We start from the raw sequence: 23,244 nt of genomic DNA on the forward strand, positions 1-23,244 counted from the left end.
CTGTACTCACATGTAATGGAGCACTCTGATGGGGCCCGGCGTGAAGTAAAGTGGCAATTTCAGGCCCCATCAGAGCAGTTCATGCCTCCATTACATGTATAATATGGGGGTGGGGGGTGGGGGGGAAGAGAGCACACTCACTCAAAGCCAGGCAGTTCCGTTTCCATAGTGAAGCAGGGAAATGTCGCTGTTCCCTGCTTCACTGATCTTCAGAGCTCAGGAGCTCCCCCTGCTGGCCCCAGGCCCCACATCACACTGCTGGTTGTGGGAAGAGAGCTGAAAGCCCAGGAATCTGCCTCCTGTCATCAGGGAAGAAGGTAAGTATGTGTTTTTTTTTTCCTAATGCTGCAGGCTTGGGGCGGGGGGGGGGGGGGGGGTGTTTGATGGCCACAAGTTCAACTAGGGTGAGGGGGGCACAAAAGTTGGCATCTCTACTGAGGGGCACCGGGGCCACATGGATTGTGTTTACACCACTGCATGGGATGCATGAAAAGGCACCTAGATGTACATGATTAGGACATAATTATACCTTTAGACATATCACCAATGTGATTACAGCCAGTTATGGGGACTCCTCTCGCTGCAGGATCTCTTTATGTTCAGTCAGGAAAGTTGACCAGTGCTACCATTTAAATAACTTGCAGACTTGGTATTTGGCAGCAAAACCACAAAATTGTGTGTCTTAAAGAACATTTTCACCATTTCAATATATATTTAAAAAAATAAAAATCACTTGGTCACACATTTTTTTAAAATTTTATTTAATTTCATAAATTTACAATCCAGTGTATTGCTCTATCCAAGCTCTGTATTTAGATACTGAAGAATAAACAGCTGGAGCATTGGGGTCACAAGTGTCACTTCCCCAGCTCACTACTCCAACCAACTTGTACCCGTTTTCTAAACGGCAGATCAATGGACCCCCCGAGTCACCCTGCAAAAGACAAGTGTCAAGTGATTGTATTCACCCCTTGTAATATTTTTAATGCATACAAAATACAAAAAAATAAAATAAAATAAAAATCAGCAGGAGAGCAGTAGCTGAAAACAGGTCATTTTGGCTGTAGTTTTATAATTTAATAAGTTACAAGCATTTAGAAGACATTTTGAATGTACTTCTGATTCCCCATTAAATCTGCTTTAAAAAAAAGTAAGGCTATGTTCCCAAGGCCAAAATCCGCCACCGTTTCATCAGCGGCCGCTATGTAATCCACATGTAAAATGCCATCATTGCAGCTTCCTATTGGCTTAAATTGTGACTGCAAGCACATAATGAATAAAACGGTAGAGTTTTGTTTTTTCCAGAAGCAGATTTGAAAAACGCTTGAGAAGTGGCATGGTGCTTCTTGGAAACACCTTTGTATAAGCTCCTCTAAAACTTTGTTCGCACAGCAAAACCTGCAGCAGAAAATTAGTAGCCAGCAAAAAAGGGTTGGTTTTGGTTGCAGTTTTGTAATTTGGTGGTGGTTTCAGTTGAGTTTTTATAAGCATCTTTGAGAGTTTGAGTAAGGTCTATTTGACTTCCCCATTGAAATGAACCAATTCAGATTCAAAGTAGTAACTGCCAGTAGTCAGCTGCACAATCCGCTATTACATGATGATTATTGAAATAAACAGGTGGCCATGCTTATGACATCCAGAGCAGCTCAACAGTCTAGCTTAGGCCTCATGCACACGACCACCATCTCTTTAATGGGTCTGCAAGCCAGAAGGTCCGGTGCGGAAGGGAGGCACGGAACCCCACGGAAGCTCTACGGAGTGCTTCTGTGAGGTTTCTCTCCGTGCCTCCGCACAGCAAAAAAATAGAACTTGTTCTATTTTTTTGTGGTGAAGACGGATCACGGTCCTATTCAAGTTGACTGGGTCTGGATCAGTCTGTTGCAGCTGCACGGATGTTGCCCGTGCACTGGGGACCGCAAATTGCAGTCCCCAATGCACTGAACGGCCGAGCAACAGCCGTGTGCATGAGGTCTAATACAGGTGGGTCTTGAAGCAAATAGGGCCTCTCTATGCCCACATAGGATTAAGATTATCAGTTTCTTGCAGGCTGAATATTCATCTACAACCATGTTTTGGAGCAATTAAAGGTGGATTTAGACAAGCAGATAATAGTTTAAGCTATCACCGACACGAGCGACTACCGACCAAACGTTCTAGCATTATAGTGTAAAACTGTTTTTTTTTCGATCGTATAATCGTTGATTATTGTTTACTGTGTTCATACAGGTCGGACAGATAATTGGTTGAAAAAGTGTGGCAATGGGATGTTTTATTTAAAAATAAAAATAAAGTTTCATTGTACACACCCATCACCAACCCCCACGTCTGGATTGTATTTACATGGCCATGAACCAACACATTTTTGGAAATTCCTGCACCAGTACGTATTTTAAAATAACTAATCAGAAAAGACCACACTTAAAGGGGTATTCCCATAACAGCTAATAGGGGCATATTGTTGTGCATTTTCATACGTATACAATATTATCTAATGACATTATGATCAAAATGTATGCTCATCTCATTGCCTTTAAGAATAAAATCAGCCTGAACCAAAGTTCTATTATGTGGCTGAGGAAGCCAAGATGAGTTGGATTATTCTTTTTGGATTACTAGGAAAGTTCTTCAGAACTGGTCCCATCTGAACTCGGTCTACCTTTGACCCGGTAACGTATATTTTGTTTACTACTCATGGTATTAAGATATTTATCTCGGTATATAGCCAAGAGTTCCTATACTGTGGGAATATATAGTCTTAGGTGCCTCCATAATGCTGATTATTCTCTTAGCAAAGATGCATATTGTTAATGGAAGATCTGACATTATTTGAAAAGAGGACTAAACCCTTGGAAAGCTATTTTCCTTAGTCTGATTGCCGAGCTGAATATTTTATCATATTAATATCATATATTTTTGATTGGTCATAGGAAAACAGAGTCAAAGGGATAACAGTCATTTTCCTGTAAATCGGTGTTTTATTGTTATAGCCTGTTTGATAACAGAAGATCCTAAGTTTCTCTTGGTATATGAGTCCGTTTGTTAAAAGTATGACACTGGTCGTCATAAATCATTAAATCATACTGTGCTGATCAGATAGGGGTGTGTTAACACCACCGTGTGGTACATTTTGGGTGTTACTTTGTAACTTCATCATTTGTTTTGCAGTTGTATTGTTTTTAAATTCTTGGTTTTTAAAATAAACGATTATATATTTTTGCATATACAATTGTCCCTTTGCTTCACTGCTTGCACAAATCAAATTAAGATACTTGATAAAAAGAACTTAGAGGTGTTTTTTTTTATGTCCGCCTGAAGGATAATATCATTTTTATATATTTTTTATCCTCTCTTCTATATGAAGATTCTTTCATATGCAAAATATGACAATATCACTAGGATATGCCCCCCCCATTGTCTGATCGGTGTAGGACTCGCACCTACACAGAGAACGGAGCGGGGAGAGGTGGTGGAGAGCGTACTGCACAAACAATGATTGTACTTGTTCGCATCAACAATTTCACAGATGTTAAACAGGCGTTTTTGGTCAGATCACTTAATCGTTGGTAACATTTACATGCCACGATTCTTGTCCATCTTGCATCGCTTGTGTTCGAATCATCACGATTATCTGCTTGTTTAAATCCACCATAAGTCATTAAGTAGCGCAATTAAAGTTCTATGAAATATTAGGGTACAGCCACATGTTCAGGTTTCTTGATGCAGTTTTGGAAGCCAAAACCCAAAGTAAATTAAAAAAAAGAACAGAAATAGTATCTGTCTATAATACTCTCCTTTTAAGTAACCTCAATGTGTGGCTTTACTCTTAGGCTGGGGCTATCTTGGCCTCAAGAGACTCTGGGGTAGAGGTAGCTTTCTAGTAGTAGTTTGCTGCACACAGCCGCATTCATTGCTATGGCTGCAGTGCTACACAGCAATCCTTGGTTCTACGGCAAGTGTCGTGGCCAAATTCACTGTGTAGCCCCAGCCTAAGGGTAGGATAAGAAAGAAGCTAACATACCAGACAAGAAGAGGCTCCTGAAGCCCCTGCACAAAGGTTTCTTTCAGTTATATCTGGTCCCCAGTAGCTTCTGCAGGCTTCACTGGACAGTAGAGGAATTTTTGCTTGCTGAAGTAATTTAGGAGAATAGATGCCTAAAATGGAGAGAAATGTATTTCAAACCAATATAGTGTCCTCAGAGTCTATGTACATTGATGATACAGTACAAGAGTAGAATGTAAAAAGTTTTTGGAAGAGTACTGATTGCACTTTACACATCAATCATTAGAATGGGACACATGGACCTACACTATATGGAGAAAGAAATTGGGACGCACCTCTTAATCATTGAATTCACATGTTTTATTCAGTCCCATTACAACAACTGTATAAAATCCAGCCCCTGGTCATGCAGTCTGCCTTTACAAGCCAGTACTGTCTGCTCCCACTGATGAGGGGCAATCACCCTGAAACAGCTGTCTGCAGATGAGGTGCTGGCTTGCTTATATTCAAGTCGTGTCTCAAGGCCTATTTAAAAGGTCTAACATTGAGAGATAGCACCCCCCAAAACATCTGTGAAAGAATGGCTTGATCTAAAGAGCTCACTGAATTGTCATATAGTGATCAGAGACACTGGTGTAAAGCACCAAGGGATCAGGCAACATATAGTCAGGAAGAAGGCAAAGGTCAGGGCAGGTAGAGTATGTGAAAATCCATGAAACAGTCCAGTCCAGCTCAGGATACAGCGAACAGGGACAGGTCAGGTCAAGCAGCAGAGAGTCAGGGTCCAAAAAACAGGCAGAAGTTGGTACATAGACAGACAAATGGATTATAGGTCTTTCACAAAGCACAACAAACAAGTTAAACTAAAAGGAATCTATTGCTCAGGCAAGGGGTGGATCATATAGCCCAGCATATATAGGAGGGGTGAGGAGATCATTAAAGAGCTGAACACAGCAAAAAGGGGAATTAAACCTTGCAGTGCTACAGGGTGAGGATCATTGAATAGACAATAAGGGCACATGCACATGAATGCATTTTCTTTCCCTGTCCGCTCTTTTTTTTTTGCAGACCGTATGTGGAACTATTCACTTCAATGGGTCCACAAAAAAAAAAGCAAGTTACCCCATGTGCATTCCGTTTCTGTATGTCCATTACACACAAAAAATAAAAACATATCCTATTATTGTCTGCATTATGGACAAGGATAGGACTGTTCTATTAGGGGCCACCTGGTCTGTAAAATACGGAATGCACACGGATATCATCCGTATTTTTTGCGGACCACAAAATACATACGGTCGTGTGCATGAGCCCTAATACACACACAGAAAGACTGGCTTGCAGCATGGGACACAGGAGACTGGCAACCAGCCCCCGCCAGAAGCTAGGCGAGTGCTGCGCCACCCGTGCACACACTGAATAGTAGCATGACAGCAGGCATCAATAACATTTTATAAGTAAAGAGTAGTTTAGGTGTTCTGGTCTGAGCTTTGTATTGCCTTCTTTTTTCATCCACTTTTCTCATAATCCGATAAAAGTAAGAAACAGACAAGTGTAAGAGAAGACAGGCTGGCAAATAGAAATATATGACCAGCTTACCTATACGTCCTAGGATGAAAAACGGTTAAAAACTAGGGGGCACAATCCTACAGTAACATTGCAAGGTTTTAGATTCCCCAAGTCTTTGGCATAACTAAAGGCAGGGACCAGAGTAGGATTTTTTCTAAATTCTCACTTCAGTAAATGTTATTTATCATCATGTAGAGAAAGTTAATACAAGGCACTTACTAAAGTATTGCGATTGTCTATATTGCCTCCTTTGCTGTCTGGATTCATTTTTCCCATCGCATTATACACTGCTTGTATCTTTGGTTATGACCACCCTGCAATCCATCAGTGGTGGCCACCAGAGAGGATGAGGTCTCAGTACGGTGCAAGCGGAGCCACCGCAGACAGACTGCAGGGTGATCATAACCCTGGATACAAGCAGTATGTAATGTGATAGAAAAATGAATCAAACCAGCAAAGGAAGCAATATAGATAATGACAATACATTAGTGAGTGCCTTGTATTAACTTTCTGTACATGATTTTAATGCCATTTGCTGAAGTGAAACAACTCCTTCAATATCCATCTTTCGTTTCTAGCATAAGCATTAATTCTGCCGTTGGCATTACTACAGATCAGTTTATAGTCACTGTTCACATCTGAGCGCTTACTTCTTCCTTTGGTGGCCCCCCATCCTGCCGTCAGACAGCTGTCATGCTCAAACTCTTCAGCTTCTTGTGGCAAACATATTACAGCAATGGAATCACCTAGAAAAGACAATTCCCTGTATTGTCTTAAATACAATCTCACAAGACGTCTTTCATTGCAGAGAAGAAGTAAAGGTCCTTTCATACGGATAGATTTAGCCAACAATTGTTGTGAAGGAAGTGTTCCTTCGGCGGCACCTTTACACCGACAGATAATCGCGAATGAGCTTGTTAACCATTAACTGCTCAATGCTCAGCCAGTGTGAAGGGTTCTTAAGACATCTGCTTTATCTATCCTTACATACAGCTTCCATGTCCTTACTCCCAGATGACAATGTGTTCTCTTAGGCCTCTTTCACATTTCACATGAGCGATACGGATTATCGTCAGGATCTGTTTGGGGAAAAAACTGATGGTTTTGTACGCAAGTTCAATCCGTTTTGTCTGCAATTTCGTTCAGGGTTTCAGTTTTTTTTCACGCTGTTACAATCAGTTTTGATGCGTTTTTCACATGAGGAATAATTGTACATCTTCTGGCATCCATCAGGAAAAAAACGCATTGCATCCTGATCCCTTCAGTTTTTCACGCAAGCCCCATTCACGTCTATGGAGCCAGAGCTGCATGAAAAACGCAGAATATAGAATATGCTGAGATTTTTTTCTGAAAGATATGTGAAAACTCATGTTCACAGATCCATTGAGATAAATGGATCAGTATTCAGTCCGGATGCTATGCGTTTTTTCCATCTGGATGCGATGCGTGTAATACTCGTTCATGTGAGAGGCCTTTGTTTTTTAAGTTGGGTGACATCTAGTATGACCACAGATCAATAGTGTCCAGCAGCTTAAATGGTGGGACTACCTACTAATTCAGTGGCCTCTCTTAGGCTTCCATCTGCGAATGCTGGATGATAAGACCTATGGAAGCTTTCATGTTAGCCAAATTGGTTGTCACCCTAGGCATCAGTATTGTATCGGTAGGGGTCTCAACACTTGCCAAATCAGGTGGTATGAAGGTGGCTGTGCCCGGTTCTGCAGCTCTGTCACATTTCCCGATGCCTGTATGGAAATTAACTGCTGCGAGTTGCACATAGTCTCCTGCTGGTCCTGCAGCAATGATGTCACATCCATAGTCTGTGTGAATGGTACATGACCGCTGAGGACAGTGATTGGCAGCAACGTTCATGTGAATGATGGAAAAGATGCCATCGCTGTAGGACCAGAGGTAGCAGAGCTACTGAGCCCAGAGTGCAGTGCTGAAGCAGTGAGACAAATAAGGGTATGTTCATCTTTTTCCAGATGAGGTTTTTGACACTTTTTAATGCACTTTTTCACCCTGCCAATTCATTGGAAATTCTGGACAGGGAATCATCAAGAATGGATATTTTCACTTTTTTGCGAGGAGAGATTTTTTTTTTTTAAACCTGGCAAGCAGAAAAAGAAGCTCTGTGTGAATTTACATGCAGATTCTCCATCAAAATCAATAAAGTGCAGAATCTGCCCCAAAAATCTCTTGTGTGAATATACATTAAAACAGCGCTCCAGATGTTGCAAGACTACAACTGCCATCATGACTGGACAGCCTACAGCTATCCGGGCATGCTGAGAATTGTAGTTATGCAACAGCTTGAGGGCCGCAAGGTTGATATCCCTGCCTGCCCTATAAAGGTGAGCAAGGCCTCGTTCACACTTCAGTGTTTGGTCAGTGATTTCCATCAGCGATTTGTGAGCCAAAACTAGAAGTGAAGCCTACACAGAGATGAGGTATAAGGGAAAGATCTGTGTTTTCACCCGCAACTGGCTTTGGCTCACAAATCGCTGATGGAAATCACTGACCAAACACTGAAGTGTGAACAAGGTCTAAGGGGTATGTCCTTAATTTCAAATGGATCCAGACATCTCCACATTGATTGTTGCAGTTGCTCTGCTAGATTTATATCATGCTGGCAGCTCGAGGGGTGTGTCCTTTCTACTGCAGCTCTCTGCCTATTACAGCTCAGGGGGCAGTTGAAGGATTAAACTGAGCATGTGCAGCCATTTCAGTGAGCCAGACAAATAAATAAGCCGGGGGGGGGAAGGGGGGAAAGGGGGGGGGGTGGCGCTATACAGAAAGATTTCAGTGAATAACTCAGTGGCTGTACTACATTTTAAGTATACAAGTTACAAAAGTATTCAGATCCTGGTGCTGGTTTGAAAAGTAAAGAATATTTTTTGTGGGAAACCCCTTTAACTTTTACAATGACCAAAATGACACTACTTTTTATGGACCATGGTCTGTGGGGGTCATGTACTAATGTTCTACACCAGTTTATTGCCAGTTGCTAATTTTCCAGCTCCTGGCTGGAGTAGGTTTCAGTTTCTGGCGCACAGCCAGCAGAAAATGGGACAAATTTATTTAGAGCCACGCGCCTCTTAATAAATTGGTCATATCTCCCACCAGCTGGGTTTTTACTGTCATTAGTAAATGACCCTATGCGTGCAATAGAGATGCAAGTTTTTCTCTTAGGCCTCATGCACACGACCGTAGTTATGGTCCGCATCTAAACCGCAGTTTTTGCGGCTCGGATGTGGACCTATTCACTTCAATAGAACCGCAAAAGATGCGCACAGCACTCAGTGTGCTGTCCGCATCCGTTGCTCCGTTCCGAGGCCCCGCAAAAAAAAAATATAGCATGTCCTATTCTTGTCTGTTTTGCGGACAAGATTAGGCATGTCTACAATGGGCCGCCCATTCTGTTCTGCAAATTGCAGAAGGCACACGGGTGGCTTCCGTTTTTTGCGGATCCGCGGCTTGCAGACCGCAAAAAACGGCACGGTCGTGTGCATGAGGCCTTAATTGTGGTGAAAACAGTTAACAAATGTGTCCCCACAACTGGGCCATTATTTTAAAGGGTTTTCCTATGGCAACATTTGTGACATTACTAGGATATGCCATCAATGTCAGGTAGGTGCAGATCCCACTTCTGGGATCCACACCTGACATTTGCCACATATCCTAACGATATGCCACAAATGTTAACATGGGAAAACCCCTTTAAGCCATACAAAAATCATCATAAAAAGGGGGAAAACACAAAAAACTATGGCAGAAGAATTTTTTCCACAACACCTAAATAAAATAAAAATTATTCAGTAATGTGTACCTCGAAATGATTCCATTAATAAGTATGACTTATTCCTTATAGCCATAATTGTACATACCCATAGAATAAAGGTAATATACTATTTAAATATTATACTATGCTACATGGTGAACAGCATAAAATGCAAGAAGAAAAAAAATTGCTATCTTTTACATTTCTCCTGGAAACGGTTAATAAAAGTTGACCAACAAGGTGTATGTACACCAAAATGTACATACACAACTAAGAAAAAATAAATATACACAACTAAGAAATAAAAAAAAAGTTATGGATTGTTGAATGTGCAGATGTGTAGTACCCCAGACATGGATGTATATAGGTGTGTATTATAATGTTATGTATTTTATGTTAGTTGGCCATACATTCCAGGAAGGGAAGTATGGATGGCAAAGGTTGATGGGTATAAGGCTAACCACCCTGTTCCTCCCCTCTTGATAGGAGTGGGCTGGTCCTGCTTCCTACCAGGGATAGTTGGAGAGCCGCTAGAGAAGGGAGAGGAAGTACACTGCAGAGCTTTGTCTCCTTACAGAGATTCTACAGAGAGATCAACTTAAACCAACCTCAATAAAATCACATGAGAGATGAGACAGGAGAGTGATCAGCAAAATTCTAGATTTCAGACACTGCTGAAAGGTGAGGAACTATTGCTCAGACACCCATCACTCAAAAAATACCACTAGGCCAAATAAAGCTTGTCTGAACCCGACAGTGGACACCTATATCCACAAGTGCCTAGTTGCAGCTATCCAACCTGCCTCCATACTTCCTTAGCTGGTACCAGAAACTACACTCTGAATTTGCTGTTATTGGATGTGCCAGAAGTTATATGTTACACTTAGTAAAAAGAGACTGTTATTCATTCACCTAATTCTTTAAACTACATTTGCACTGCACCGATCCCCAGGGAGTAACAGCCTGAGGGAGTACACCGTGACACAACATCTCATCAGGGCCACTCCCATCCTTCGCACGGGCTCCCAAGGGGCTCGCTGAAGATGGAAAAAAATAATCGGAATATCATAAAAGCCCAAAAAAGCATTGTCCTTTAAGGGAAAACCCCTTACCTAAGGGAACGGGATGCTCAAGCTCTAGTAGACAGATATCATAATCTGGAGGATCCAGGTCTTCGCTGTACAGTTCGTGAACATATGATTTCCTGACTATGGCCTCAGTCTTGTTGGTGACAGACCGATCTGTGTGTCCTATGATGACTCTGTCTGACCCAACACTGCGAATACAAGGATAGCATTCATCATAAAATGTATAGGCTGTGACGTGGACCTTTTCAAAATTAACTCTTCAGGCTCATTAGAGTTTTCAGATGTTTAGAGGAGTGAAATCTGTGGCAACCGCAGCATGGGCAATTTCCTTATAGCTGCAGTGTAATAAAAGGACACCCCAACCCAACCTAATACTTTTTAATGCCGAATGCAAGACGTGAGTGGTGGGGCATGACACAGGGATCCTCTTTGTGTCAGGTCTCATTCCCTGAAGGTCTGTGCTAGGCTAAAGACAGTGGGCAAAATTTACTAACACTATCTACAAGTACTACAGTGTAAATTTACAGCAGCCGATACTGGATAATAAATCTGTTACACCTATAGATCAGTGTTTCCCAACCAGCGTGCCTCCAGCTGTTGCAAAACTACAACTCCCAGCATGCCCAGACAGCCTTTGGCTGTGCGGGCATGCTGGGAGTTGTAGTTTTGTAACAGCTGGAGGCACACTGGTTGGGAAACACTGCTATAGATGGTCTAGTCTAAATTCCCTGACAAACGCCTCATTTCTGACAAAGCCACACTCTTTTTCCATGAAGCTATGCTCCCTTGTCAGATGAGGCATAAAAAGGTTTGAGAAATGTCAAAAACACATGATAAATGCATTGCAAAACATTTAAGTCAGAAGGGGTTGCATCAATTGTGCCAAAAAACGGGCACGTTTTCAATAGTAAAACTGTCCCAGTGTGTAATATCAGAAGACCGTGTGATTATTAAGACAGGTCCCCGTTGTTACCCAGCATGCAAGTCCCCTATGACTGTCCCACCAAGACTAAATCACTCAGCATATTCAATTTCTTTCAAATAATCTGCAAATGAAATTAAGAAAAAGAATGTTTACACAAAGCTGCAGTGCGCCGCAGTCAGTATCCACTTCTTATGGATGATTGCCGCTCCACAGAAAGATTTTCCCCATTGGTCCTGAAGATTGGCAATCCATGGCCAGGACTTCGAGGCTGCAGCTTGACCTCCCACAACTCTGGGTGTCCCTTTTTCATCTATAACCACCTCTGCCATTGAAGTGGACTTGGTTTTTGGCATGGGATCTACATAAGAGGTCCCACAGTTTTCTATAAAGATAAAATAAAAATCTAAAATACAAGGTAAGTCATACAGTCATTAAAAGAACATCATAACCTTGTTCTGGTGGCATACTGAAATTTTGTTCACAAGCACTGGGTTTATTGGAAAGTGGGAATGGCTACATAGGAATTTGACCATAGACCAGCTGAGTTGTTAGCATTTTAGCTTAAAGAGGTTTTCCGGTTTGCATCAACATCCTATAAAATCATTTATGAAGGTAGCTGTAATCTTGCAATAGATGTATTTTACTTTTATTGCTTCTATCTTCTTTGCTGTGGTCACATGACCATGTCCATGCAGCTGATTTCCTGTCATGTTATGTCCATTAGCGTGTCAAAGCAGCAACAGGGGAAGCGATAGGGGAATGTCTATGTGACTAGCTGGGTGAGAGGAGCTATAAACTAACTGGATGTTGTCAGAGGCAAGGCTGGAGGTGTGGCAAAGAAAGTGCAACATGGTTACTAGGGAAAATAATAGCATTCTGAATACAGAATGCATAGTAAAATAGCGCTGGAGGGGTTAAAAAAATAATAAAAAATATTTAACTCCCCCTAGTCCACTTGCTCGTGTAGCCGGCATCTCCTTCTGTCTTCATCTTAGCTTTTTGTAGCAACAGGACCTGTGGTGACGTCACTCCGGTCATCACATGATCCATCACCATGGTAAAAGATCATGTGATGGATCATGTGATGACTGTGACGTCACCAAAGGTCCTTGTTGCTACACAAAGCTAAGATCAAGACAGAAGGAGATGCCGGGCTGCGCGAGCAAGTGGATTAAGGTGAGTTAAATATATATATATTTTTTTTTTTAACCCCTCCAGCCCTATTGTTCTATGCAGTCTGTATTCAGAATGCTATTATTTTCCCTTATAACCATATTATAAGGGAAAATAATAATGATCGGGTCTCCATCCCGATAGTCTCCTAGCAACTGTGCGTGAAAATCGCACCGCATCCGCACTTGCTTGCGGATGCTTGCGATTTTCACGCAACCCCATTCACTTCTATGGAGTCTGCGTTGCGTGAAAAACGCACAAAGAGGAGCATGCTGCGATTTTCACGCAATGCACAAGTGATGCGTGAAAATCACCGCTTATGTGAACAGCCCCATAGAAATTAATGGGTCAGGATTCAGTGCGGGTGCAATGCATTCACTTCACGCATTGCACCCGCGCGGAATACTCGCTCGTGTGAAAGGGGCCTTAATGTCAAAGGTTAATGTCTGCTACAAAAGTGGACCAACATGCTACAGTGTAGCAGCTCACTGCCAAAATAGGCAGGGGGGCTACCAGACATGTGTCAGTGAACCCTACTGCATATAGAGTTCCAAAGCGGGCGGATGGTCACTGCACCTATGCTAACGCAGTTGCTGGAAGAATACAAACTGGTAGTGGCAGCATTATAGTCTGGGAAATGTTTTTGTGGCATTTAGGCTCACTCATCCATGTGGTAGGCACTGCTAACAGATTTGGGTATAAATCTATCCTTGAAGATCACGTACACCGAGAGTGCTCACTGTCTTGGATGGCATTTTTCACCAAGAAAATGTGACATGTCACCTGGCTAGAAACATCCGACATTGGTTGGAAGAGCATGACTAAGACTTCCAAGTACTACCCTAGTCCCCTAATTCCCCAGTCTTGAACTCCACTGAGCATCTGTGGGACACACACACTTTCCAGCAGCTGTGGGATGCACTGCAGCCAGCATGGCTCCAGATACATGGACAACCTTTAAGGACCTTATTGAGTCACTCCCAGCCTGTCTAGCTGCTGAGCATTATGCACATTGCAGAATACTCCGGATATTAGCTGGTGTATACTAATGATGCGACGTAACTCTGTATAATCTTGTTTATTTGCACTGTTATTGCACTGCACAGCCATCCAATACTAAGAGACTATGCAGAGCTGAGTTTTGGAGGGAAAACACAGACTTTTAATTGTTTGGTTTAGCTCCATCAGATGGTTATTTCTGGAAACTTCTTGGTCATTCCCATTGACTTGAATTGAGGTACAATACGAGTCTATGGCACCCGTGAATTCCAACAATGTTTCCGTTAGAGTGTGCTTCTCCAGCTTAATCCCTCCCTCTTGAAAGTTCTATACAGTTTTCTACTGATCTAGAAGTTGAGCAGTCAGAACCCTAGATGTCTGCAACAGGGACCAGTGTTTAACCCCTTCCAGCAAAAGCCATTTTGGACCAAATGCCAAAGCCCATTTTTCAAGTCTGACAAGTGTCACTTTATCTGGTTATAATTCTGGAATGCTTTTACAGATCCAAGCGATTCTAAGACTGTCTTCTGGTAACACATCATATTTCATGTTAGTGGTGACCGAGTTGATATTGCAATTTTCTGAATCTGAATTTCTCTGAATTTTCTCAGATTCTGACAAATGGTGAATCCTTGCAAAATAATTATTACCATTTCCCATATGTCTACTTTTTGTTTGAGTCACTTTCTAAGTTTCATTTTAAGTTTTTTAGGATGTTAGAATTTTGGAAGCAATTTTTGAAATTTAAGAAAAAAATTTAAGTACCAGTTCAGTTCTGAAGAGACTTTAAGGGGCTTACATAATAGAAGCCACTAAAAAATGACAGCATTTTAGAAACTACACCCCTTACAAAGTTTAGGTGTTCCACAGGAAAGAAAGCAAAATAGAGGTAAAATTTAATAATGTCATTTTTTTGTGTGCAGATTTTTTATTTCAATCCATTTTTCATATAACACAGCAACAGTTAAAGAGTACCTGTCGCCACTTCTGACACACCTGTTTTAATAGCTACATGTATTCCCCATGCAATAACAATTCCGAAACATCTATTCTTATGGCTCTATGTTGTTCCGTTCCTTTATTATTTCTACTAGAAGCTATCAATGAATTGCTAGCAGTCTGCAGTAAGGGTACAGAGGGGTGTACCTGCAGGGAACACGGGGGCACAAGCGGCATCAGGGGCACTCTGATTGGTCTTTTGCCGGCTTGCTCGGTGACAGCACAGACTCCTGGACTGTGACACTTTATAGTGTCAAAGTCCCAGTCAGTGGCAGATTAAGTGCATGATAGGCCCGGGGCTGCCTACCCAACTAAGGCCCCTCCCTCCATTTTAGTTATTTCTTTCTTTATTTTTTATAAAGAGGCTGCGGTGCTTCGTGAGTGCCATAGTCTCTTCCTAGGCCACATGACATCACATTCATTTAGGACAGAGCAGCACACAATGCTCCAGACAAATAACAAAAAAACAAAAACAAATTGGCTCCTAAACTGAAAAATTTGAGACGCAGGTCACAGTAGTGAGCCAGCACTACATTAAAGAGAATACAGCACCACATACCTCTTACATCCAGTGACATCCCCGGTCATGTAGAACTTCTCTTTCCTCTTCTCCTCCATTAGACCCAGACCGCCATGACCAATTCTTTCAGCCGCATCTCACCTCTACAGAGTTTGTTACACAGACACGTTCGATTTCTAAATTTTTCCATCAACTTCCTCATCCTGGTGTCCCAGCAATGTCATCCTACTGCCACTCCCAATACTTTTCCCGTGGTGCTCCCCAATGCCCCATACTATACTGCTGAAAAAATAGTGACCCCAGTAGACATAATTGGGGTAATTTATCAAACTGGTGTAAAGTAGAACCAAATTTCCAAAGGAGCTGTCCGAAACGAAAGGTGGAATCTAACTGGTTGCTATGGGCAACTAAGCCAGTTCTACTTTACACCAGTTTGATAAATTAGCCCAACTGTCCCTATAGTAGTGATGGCTTACCTCCAGAACTCCGGCTGTGTTGAAACTACGACTCCCAGCAGGCTCCACTCATTTCTATGGAGCTCTGAGAACAGCCAAGCAAGTGTGCACCTTTGGAGTTGTAGTTTTACCACAGCTGGAGTGCCGGAGGTTATCCATCAAAGCCCTATAGTGTCTACAGCAATTATAATGTCCCCTATAGTTCCCCCAGTAATATAACACCCTATATTGTGCTTCAGGTGATAATCCCTGTATAATGTTCCCAAAATTAATGTCCCCTAATATGTGCATGTAATAGAATTGCCCCTACAATGCCTCCCCAATAGCAACGCCCCCCCACACTTCCCTATATAGTAATTTCCCCACACACTGTAATTTACCCCACACTGCACCCATATAGTAATTTGCCCCCACACAGTAATTTACCCCACACTGCCCCCATATAGTAATATCCCCCACACTGCCCCCATATAGTAATATCCCCCACACTGCCCCCATATAGTAATATCCCCCACACTGCCCCCATATAGTAATATCCCCCACAGTAATTTGCCCCCACACAGTAATTCCCCCCATAATAAATTTGCCCCACATAGTAATCCCCCCATCATTTCCCCCTGACACTGCCCTCACATAGTAATTTCCCCACACACAGTAATTTGCCCCACACAGCCAGCCCCAATATAGTAATTTGCCCCCACACCACCAACCCCAATATAGTAATTTGCCCCCACACAGCCTCAATACAGTAATTTGCCTCCACACAGCCAGCCCCAATATAGTAATTTGCCCCCGATGTAATGTCCCTTCACTAATATTACCTCTGGTGTGAAATCCCAGCGCGGTACTGAAATCCCAGCGCAGGCAGGCGTGATGAAGTAATCGCTCGCCTGTGCCGGTACGCAGCACAGTGATGTGTGCACGGCTGCCATCACATGCCGGGAAATAAGAAAAAAATAAAAAACTTAAAAGCTATATACTCACTTATTTCCCGGCATGTGATGGCAGCCGTGCACACATCACTGTGCTGCGTACCAGCACAGGCGAGCGATGACTTCATCACGCCTGCCTGCGCTGGGATTTCAGTACCGCATAGGCCTCAGGCCCACTAGGGCTGAAGCCTATGACAGTGATTGGCGGCGGGTTCAGGGAACTATGCGCTACTGTGCCCCACCGCAGTATGTGGGTATCTGAATCGAAGTTGGGCCCCCAACGGGCCCAGGGCTGCCAACCCAAATGCCCCTATTGTCCGCCATTGGTCCCAGTTAACAGTTCGTACCTAATTGTACGCCCGATTGTGGTAAATTACCTGCAATCTGGATGTACAGTTACATCCAAATGTGACAAGGGGTTAATGGAATAGATGGACCAAACAGGAAGCAGAGACTGGGATACCAGTTTTTAGCCAAGGTATCAGCCTTCTGCACGACAGAGGGACAGCTAGCAAAGGCCTTTCCTCAACACGGAACCTTCTTATGCCAGAGAGGAGACTGGAAAAGCCAGCTTGTGTTGGTTCTACTGTTTTGCACTTGGGTTCTTCCAATAAAAAAAGCACACTGGTTTACTCCAAACCCTGATTCTCTTGTCTTATTTCCCTTTGGGATGCACCATGCCTTATCTTCTGCTCCGGAGTGCATTGCAATTTGCAACATGCAGCGACACCTCAACGGTATCCGGGGTAGTCAGCATAGTGCTAGGACCACCCCAAATCTCTCTCCTCCAACCACTCTCTCCATCACCATTTTTGTCCTTGTCCCACCCTGCTGCTACCAGATCCACATTTGCCTAACCTCCTGTACGGGAAATCGCAATGGTTCCTTATTGCGCTTTGCATTGAGATCCCAGCACTTGTATGAGTAAGTAGAGGATCATTATGCAGAGATTTGGCTGTGGAGAGAGTGACTGAGCATGCATGACCAGCAGCACTCAGCTCAGTAGATAGATGTGCACAATTGCTATTGCAATTTTGAACACCAAGTGGCGCCATACTAAGTAAATAATAGTACTTGGTTACATCATTGTTTTTTTTAAACATGTAAATGGCAAGTATGCATCACTTTTATGATCTATACTATGAATGAGCGAATTGACTTCAGATGAAACATCCGAAGTAGATTCGCATAAAGCTTCATTTCAATACTGTACGGAGCAAGCGCTCCGTACAGTATTAGAATGGATTGGCTTTGATGAGCCGAAGTTATTACTTCACAAAGTCTCGCCAGACTTCGCATTACAACTTCATAAATTGATTTATACAATTTTTACAGTATAAATCAATTTCTGAAGTTATGTGAAGTCTCGCGAGACTTCACAAAGTAATAGCTTCGGCTCATCGGAGCCAATACATTCTAATACTGTACGGAGCGTTTGCTCCGTACAGTAGTGAAACTACGTTTTATGCGAATCGACTTCAGATGTTTCATCCGAAGTCGATTTGCTCATCCCTAATCTATACAATCAAATGTATGTAAGGGGCGATAACAGAGAACCTATTAGACATTATGGACAATATGTCCCATGTGCTGCCACAGCTCCCAGGACTTAAACAATTAGCGAAAGATGGGACAATGTACAGTATATTGAATTACCATAATCCATGGCAACCCCCTCAGACCTCCATGTCTTTATTAAGGAACAGTTTTTTTCACTGTAGCGAATATGGAAACCGCGGCCGTTCACAGAAACATCCGTGTGGAAGTGGAGTGTTAGGAAACTGCTGCTGGTGCTGAAGATATGATTGGACTTGCTTCCGCAAAATGTCCCTAGGAGATAAAAGTGAGACAAATGGCATCTCAAAGGTAAAGTCATTGTCGTTATTTATATAAAAGGTCCACAATTCTGTGCTGATTAATTTTAAGGACAGAGCCTATTTTGGCCTAAAGGGCACAGCACCATTTTTCAAATCCGACATTACTTTATATGGTAACTCTGGAATGCATTGGCCCAGATTAAATAATCCTTGATTTACTAGGATGGAAGAATAGTTCGGCCACCTTTAACAACACCATCCCATTTCCCCCCCATTAACAACACACAAAGACTTCAGTTTTGGTATAAAGGGCTGTAGCAACCAATTTATTAACATATTAATCCAAAGTAACATTTTCTTTTTACACTTGCATGTAACCGAATAATGCCAAACATTCCAACTCATAACCCCCTGATGAAGAGGGATCCTGGAAGGCAACCTAATCATTTTAATTTTCCAGTTGTAATTCCACCTTACCATTGGCTGCACTCACCGGCCCAAGGGCACCAATCAACATTATGCCCCTGCAGGCCTTCTGGCACTAACGGGAGCCCCCAGCCTTTAACTTACCAAACCACCTAAAATGCACGTCCCAAAAAGAGTCATGCACCTATTCCACATAGTTTTGCCTAAAAAAATCCCCTTTTTACCTGCCACAAACGAGAATCGGTGACACCTCACCTATGCTCATCCTGCCACACCCAAACCGCTGTCGCCAACCCTTCTTGCAACCCCAGTGCCCACAGATCCATCCCAACCTCATTCAGATGAACACAGTCTGCCTGTAAAAAATTGAGCAGACGCCTCTTCCAATTCCTTATGGTGCACAACAAACCCCCCTTTCCGCCGCACAAATCTCCAAACCTCCTTGTTCAGCTTCGCCCTAGCTTTGTTGATACGATCTACTGATCTGGCAAACTCCCATGCCCGCCGTGTTACCACCTCTGACCAAACTACCAACAAGCCCGGAAACTCCGCCCATAGATGCAACAGATCCAACTTGATGTCCCTTATTACATCCCTCGAGCGACGCAACCCCAGGTCATTTCCCCTGACACGAAGCACCAAAATGTCTGGGCGTCTAAGGCAACATAAAAACAAAACTCATGCAGAACCTTACCCCACAAGAGGCCCCGCAAACCTATCCAACGCACTTGTAACTCATCGTTCGAAAAACCTAACTGTCTTCTGTTCCGCCGAACATTTGCTCGCAAGGCTCCCCACTATACATAAGAATGCCCAAATATCCAGGCCAAACACGATGAGGACCCTGCAACAAAACAAAGAGGGAACACATAATACATAAAACTCCTACTGCCACCCTAATCCCCTGAAAACACAACCCATCCCCCTTGGCACCCTTTAAAACAGATGAGGGCGAACATAAGAACGGAAACAAGCCGACTCCCAGCGACCAATATGTTTAATTGCTGCATCACCTAAACCCCACCAGGCTGCCTCTGTAGTTGTCCCAATCCTAAAAGAATGAGAAGCAAAACTGGAAAACCGCTATGCACAGCGCCGAAAACTATGCACTAGTCTCAAAAGACAACCCCAGCAAATACACTAAACGTTTGAAATTCTTCCGCAGAAGAGCATCCCCCACCCGATCTATCAGCTTTTCCCACTGAGACCAAACCACTAAGTAAGCCGCCTACGTACCGCTACTGACAGATCGCAGTATCAAGGACACCGACACCCCAAGGCCACGCTCCAGAGCCACTGGGGACAAATCAGCCCTTTCTCGTCCGCTCACTGCACCAGTCGACGAAAACAATCCCACTGGAAGCGAGAAAGAGAACCGGCCACTGAATTATCGACTCCAAGCACATGCACTGCTACAAAACATTAATTCAATTCTAACCCCCGAAGAACCAGGTGGCGCAACACTGGCAGGGAACTAGCAGTTTGCGAATTTATAGCTTGTACCACCCCTAAATTGTCACAGCAGAACCGCACCTGTTTGTTATATAAACAGTTCCCCCACAACTCAGTAGCCAATGCAATTGGAAATAACTCCAACAGCGCCAAATTGGATAGGAAGCCAGCCTTCCGCCACTCCTCCCGCCAAGGGCCCGCACAGCACTGCCCCTGGAAAAAAGAACCATAACCACACTGCCCTAGAAGCATCTGTATAAATCTCCAAATCAAAACTTGACACTGGCGCCACCATCTAAACTGAACGCCCATTAAACTCACCCAAAAAATGATCCCACACCACAAGGTCCTCCCGCACTTCAGCTGTCACCCTCACATAATGAAATGGTACAGTCGCGCCCAAAGCCAACCGTCTGCAAAAAACTCATGCAAATCTAACACCTTATCAGGTAACTGGCATTCCACCTTCACTGTATCGATTACTATCCCTAAGAATTTGACCGATGTGGACGGCCCCTCTGTCTTTTCCATAGCCAACAGAACCCTGAATGATGTTGCCACTCGTTCCATAGTATGCAACAACGTAGAGCACACCCGAGAACCACCCGGGCCTAGGAACAGGAAATCATCCAAATAATGCAATGCGGAATTCCATCCCGACTCCTGCTTTACTGCCGACTCCAAAAAGGAGTTAAACGTCTCAAACAGCAAACACGAAATTGCACATTCCAGAGGGAGACAGCAGTCCACATAAAATTTACCTTCCCAACAGATGAAAACTTTTAGGGTGGATCGGCAACAAACAGAACGCCACTTCAATATCTGTTTTGGCTAAAAGAGCCCCTTGCCCAAAACGCCAAACCCAACTTACCGCCACATAAAAATATGTGTACGAAACCGAACATAACTCCCGTTCTATCCCATCGTTAACAGAACGGATACGAGAGATGATGGATGAGGCAAAACTAGTTTGGCTCCTTTTTTGGAACCAAACCAAAAGGGAGACACCCGCAAATCTGGTAAAGGAGGCACTGAAAACAGCCCCGCTATGCGAACCGCTCTCAACTCCTTCTCTATTTTCTGCCTCACAACCTCTGGCCTGGTCAAGGCTGAAACCAAATGCCTTAAAACCAACTGATTCACAAGGAATCAAAAAACCTTCTGTGAAACCCGAGCGCAACAGTGTGGCCCCTTCTTTATTTGCATACCTCTCTAAGAATGGCAACATCATGTCCACCCTCATGGTGTCATTCCTCTTCTGAGAACCCTCAAATCCTTTCCTCTTACCTTCCTTGAAACAACAGGACAAACTGAGCGCCTCCACATCCGGAGCATTCATGAATCGGCAATCCGAAAGGAACTTGCAGTACCCTTTGTTAAATTGCCAGCAACACCCTTTTCTACCCTCCGCTGGAAAATCTGAGGCCACAAAAGGGCTACGTCCCTGCCTTGGGTGCCGCCATCAAGATCATCCAAAGACTAATGTCTTTGTGATCCCATCTAATACTAGGCCGCACCGCTTTCCTCTGACAAAACTGTTAGCCATACCTTAGCCAAGCTACTTCCCCATACACTCTGTAAGCTTCTCCAATAGCATCCATAAAACAAAACAACACCGCACAGTGCTCCAGAAATCTCTCTCCCACTACACTAGCCAAGATCGCAAAAGCCTTAAGCCAATTCACGAACGTACGAGGTATTAAAACGGTAACAACGCTTTTCCTCCCCCTCCTTCTTTCTCTCATCTGGTCTTCCTCCATCTAGATTGAACTTCTCCAGGGGAAAAAGCAAAAATATCTCAACATATACATCCTTCCAAATCTTCTCCCTGACCTCCTGTTTCAAATGGGCCCCTAGCAGTACCTCAAAACACACATACACTTCCCCTCCCGCTGCATCTGCCAGTCGTACATCCTTGACCGCCACCTTTTTCTCGCTACTTCGTGCCTCCCCACCAGAAGACCCGCCATCTCAACCCCTTCTGATCCACGCCCCGGTTTGCCTACTTCTGAGACCCGATTCTCCACCGATGAACCAGACAACGGTGCCCAGACAGTCGCCGGAGAGACCCCTGCACCAGCCCCCAAGCGCAACACCAGCGCCAACAACCCCGCCACCAACTCCTGCGCTAAACCCCCAGCACTCGCCACCCCAGCTGCACCCGCACAATCACCCACTAGCCCCCTTTGAACCTCCTCGTGCTGCACCCCTATTGTCCATTTACCAGGCCATCCCTGAGACTAACTCCCAGCGGCCGCCGTAACTTGTGATGAAGATCCTTCTTGGCTCACAGACGTAGCCGGATTCTCTGGAACAGGACAGGTGCTCAATGCCGCATGTAGTCTAACCTCTCCTGGTCTTCCCATTCTTCTTGGCTCCATTCACCCTCCTCAATGGAGCTGACTGCGCCACTGCCCTCCCCTGCCACTCTAACTCCTGTACTTGCCGGTAGCTGCCGGACCCCCTGCTAGGCCGCAGCGCTGCTCTCCTTTCATTGCTCTGGCCCCTCATAGAAGCCGCTCCTCTTCATACCGAGGGGCCCGCTTGCTGCCCACCCAAAGCGGCCCTTCATCCAGGTAATCTATGACCTGAGGCTCGCCCCCTGCTATGGCTCCCGTGCAGGGGGGCCGCCACTGACTGGTGCAATGCACCAGTGCTAACCACTGAGCCACCGTGCTGCCCATAGATCAGGTTGTTACGGCGATACCCAATTTGTCAATTTTTTTATATTTATTTTGGTTTTACACAATAAAACCTTTTTTAAAAGAAAAACAATGTTTGTGTGTCTTCTTGTGCGTTTCTGAAAACCATATTTTATTTTATTGTTCGGGCGATTATCTTATCTGCAGAGGCTCATTTTTTGCAGCATGAGGCAACAGTTTGGGACTATTTTGGGGTAGATACGACTTTTTGATCTCTTGGTATTACTTGTTGTGATGTAGGGTGACAAAAGTGGCTTTTTTGGCAGTTTTTATTTATTTTTCTTACGTTCACTGTGTAATATTTTCTATAGAGCCCGTTGTTACAGACATGGCAATACCTAATGTGTCTTTTTTCTCTCCAATTCTATGTCTTTTTATGGGAAAAGGGTATTTGTTTGTACTTGAA

At 43.7% G+C, this 23,244-nt stretch overlaps 1 protein-coding gene across 1 annotated transcript in view; it reads right to left on the reverse strand.

The window, feature by feature from the left end:
* Window positions 1-775: 775 nt before the first annotated feature.
* OVCH1 (ovochymase 1) overlaps window positions 776-23,244 on the reverse strand; it is a 104,344-nt gene continuing 81,875 nt past the window's right edge. Inside the window, exons 27-32 of the mRNA XM_044277490.1 lie at window positions 18,098-18,271; window positions 11,517-11,745; window positions 10,463-10,626; window positions 6,220-6,315; window positions 4,019-4,152; window positions 776-934 (exon numbers count right to left, since the gene is read on the reverse strand). Of these exons, the coding sequence (XP_044133425.1) occupies window positions 776-934; window positions 4,019-4,152; window positions 6,220-6,315; window positions 10,463-10,626; window positions 11,517-11,745; window positions 18,098-18,271 (956 nt within the window). The remainder of the gene's footprint in view (window positions 935-4,018; window positions 4,153-6,219; window positions 6,316-10,462; window positions 10,627-11,516; window positions 11,746-18,097; window positions 18,272-23,244) is intronic.

This window comes from Bufo gargarizans, chromosome 2 (genome assembly GCF_014858855.1).
Source record: "Bufo gargarizans isolate SCDJY-AF-19 chromosome 2, ASM1485885v1, whole genome shotgun sequence".
In the NCBI taxonomy this organism is placed as follows: domain Eukaryota; kingdom Metazoa; phylum Chordata; class Amphibia; order Anura; family Bufonidae; genus Bufo; species Bufo gargarizans.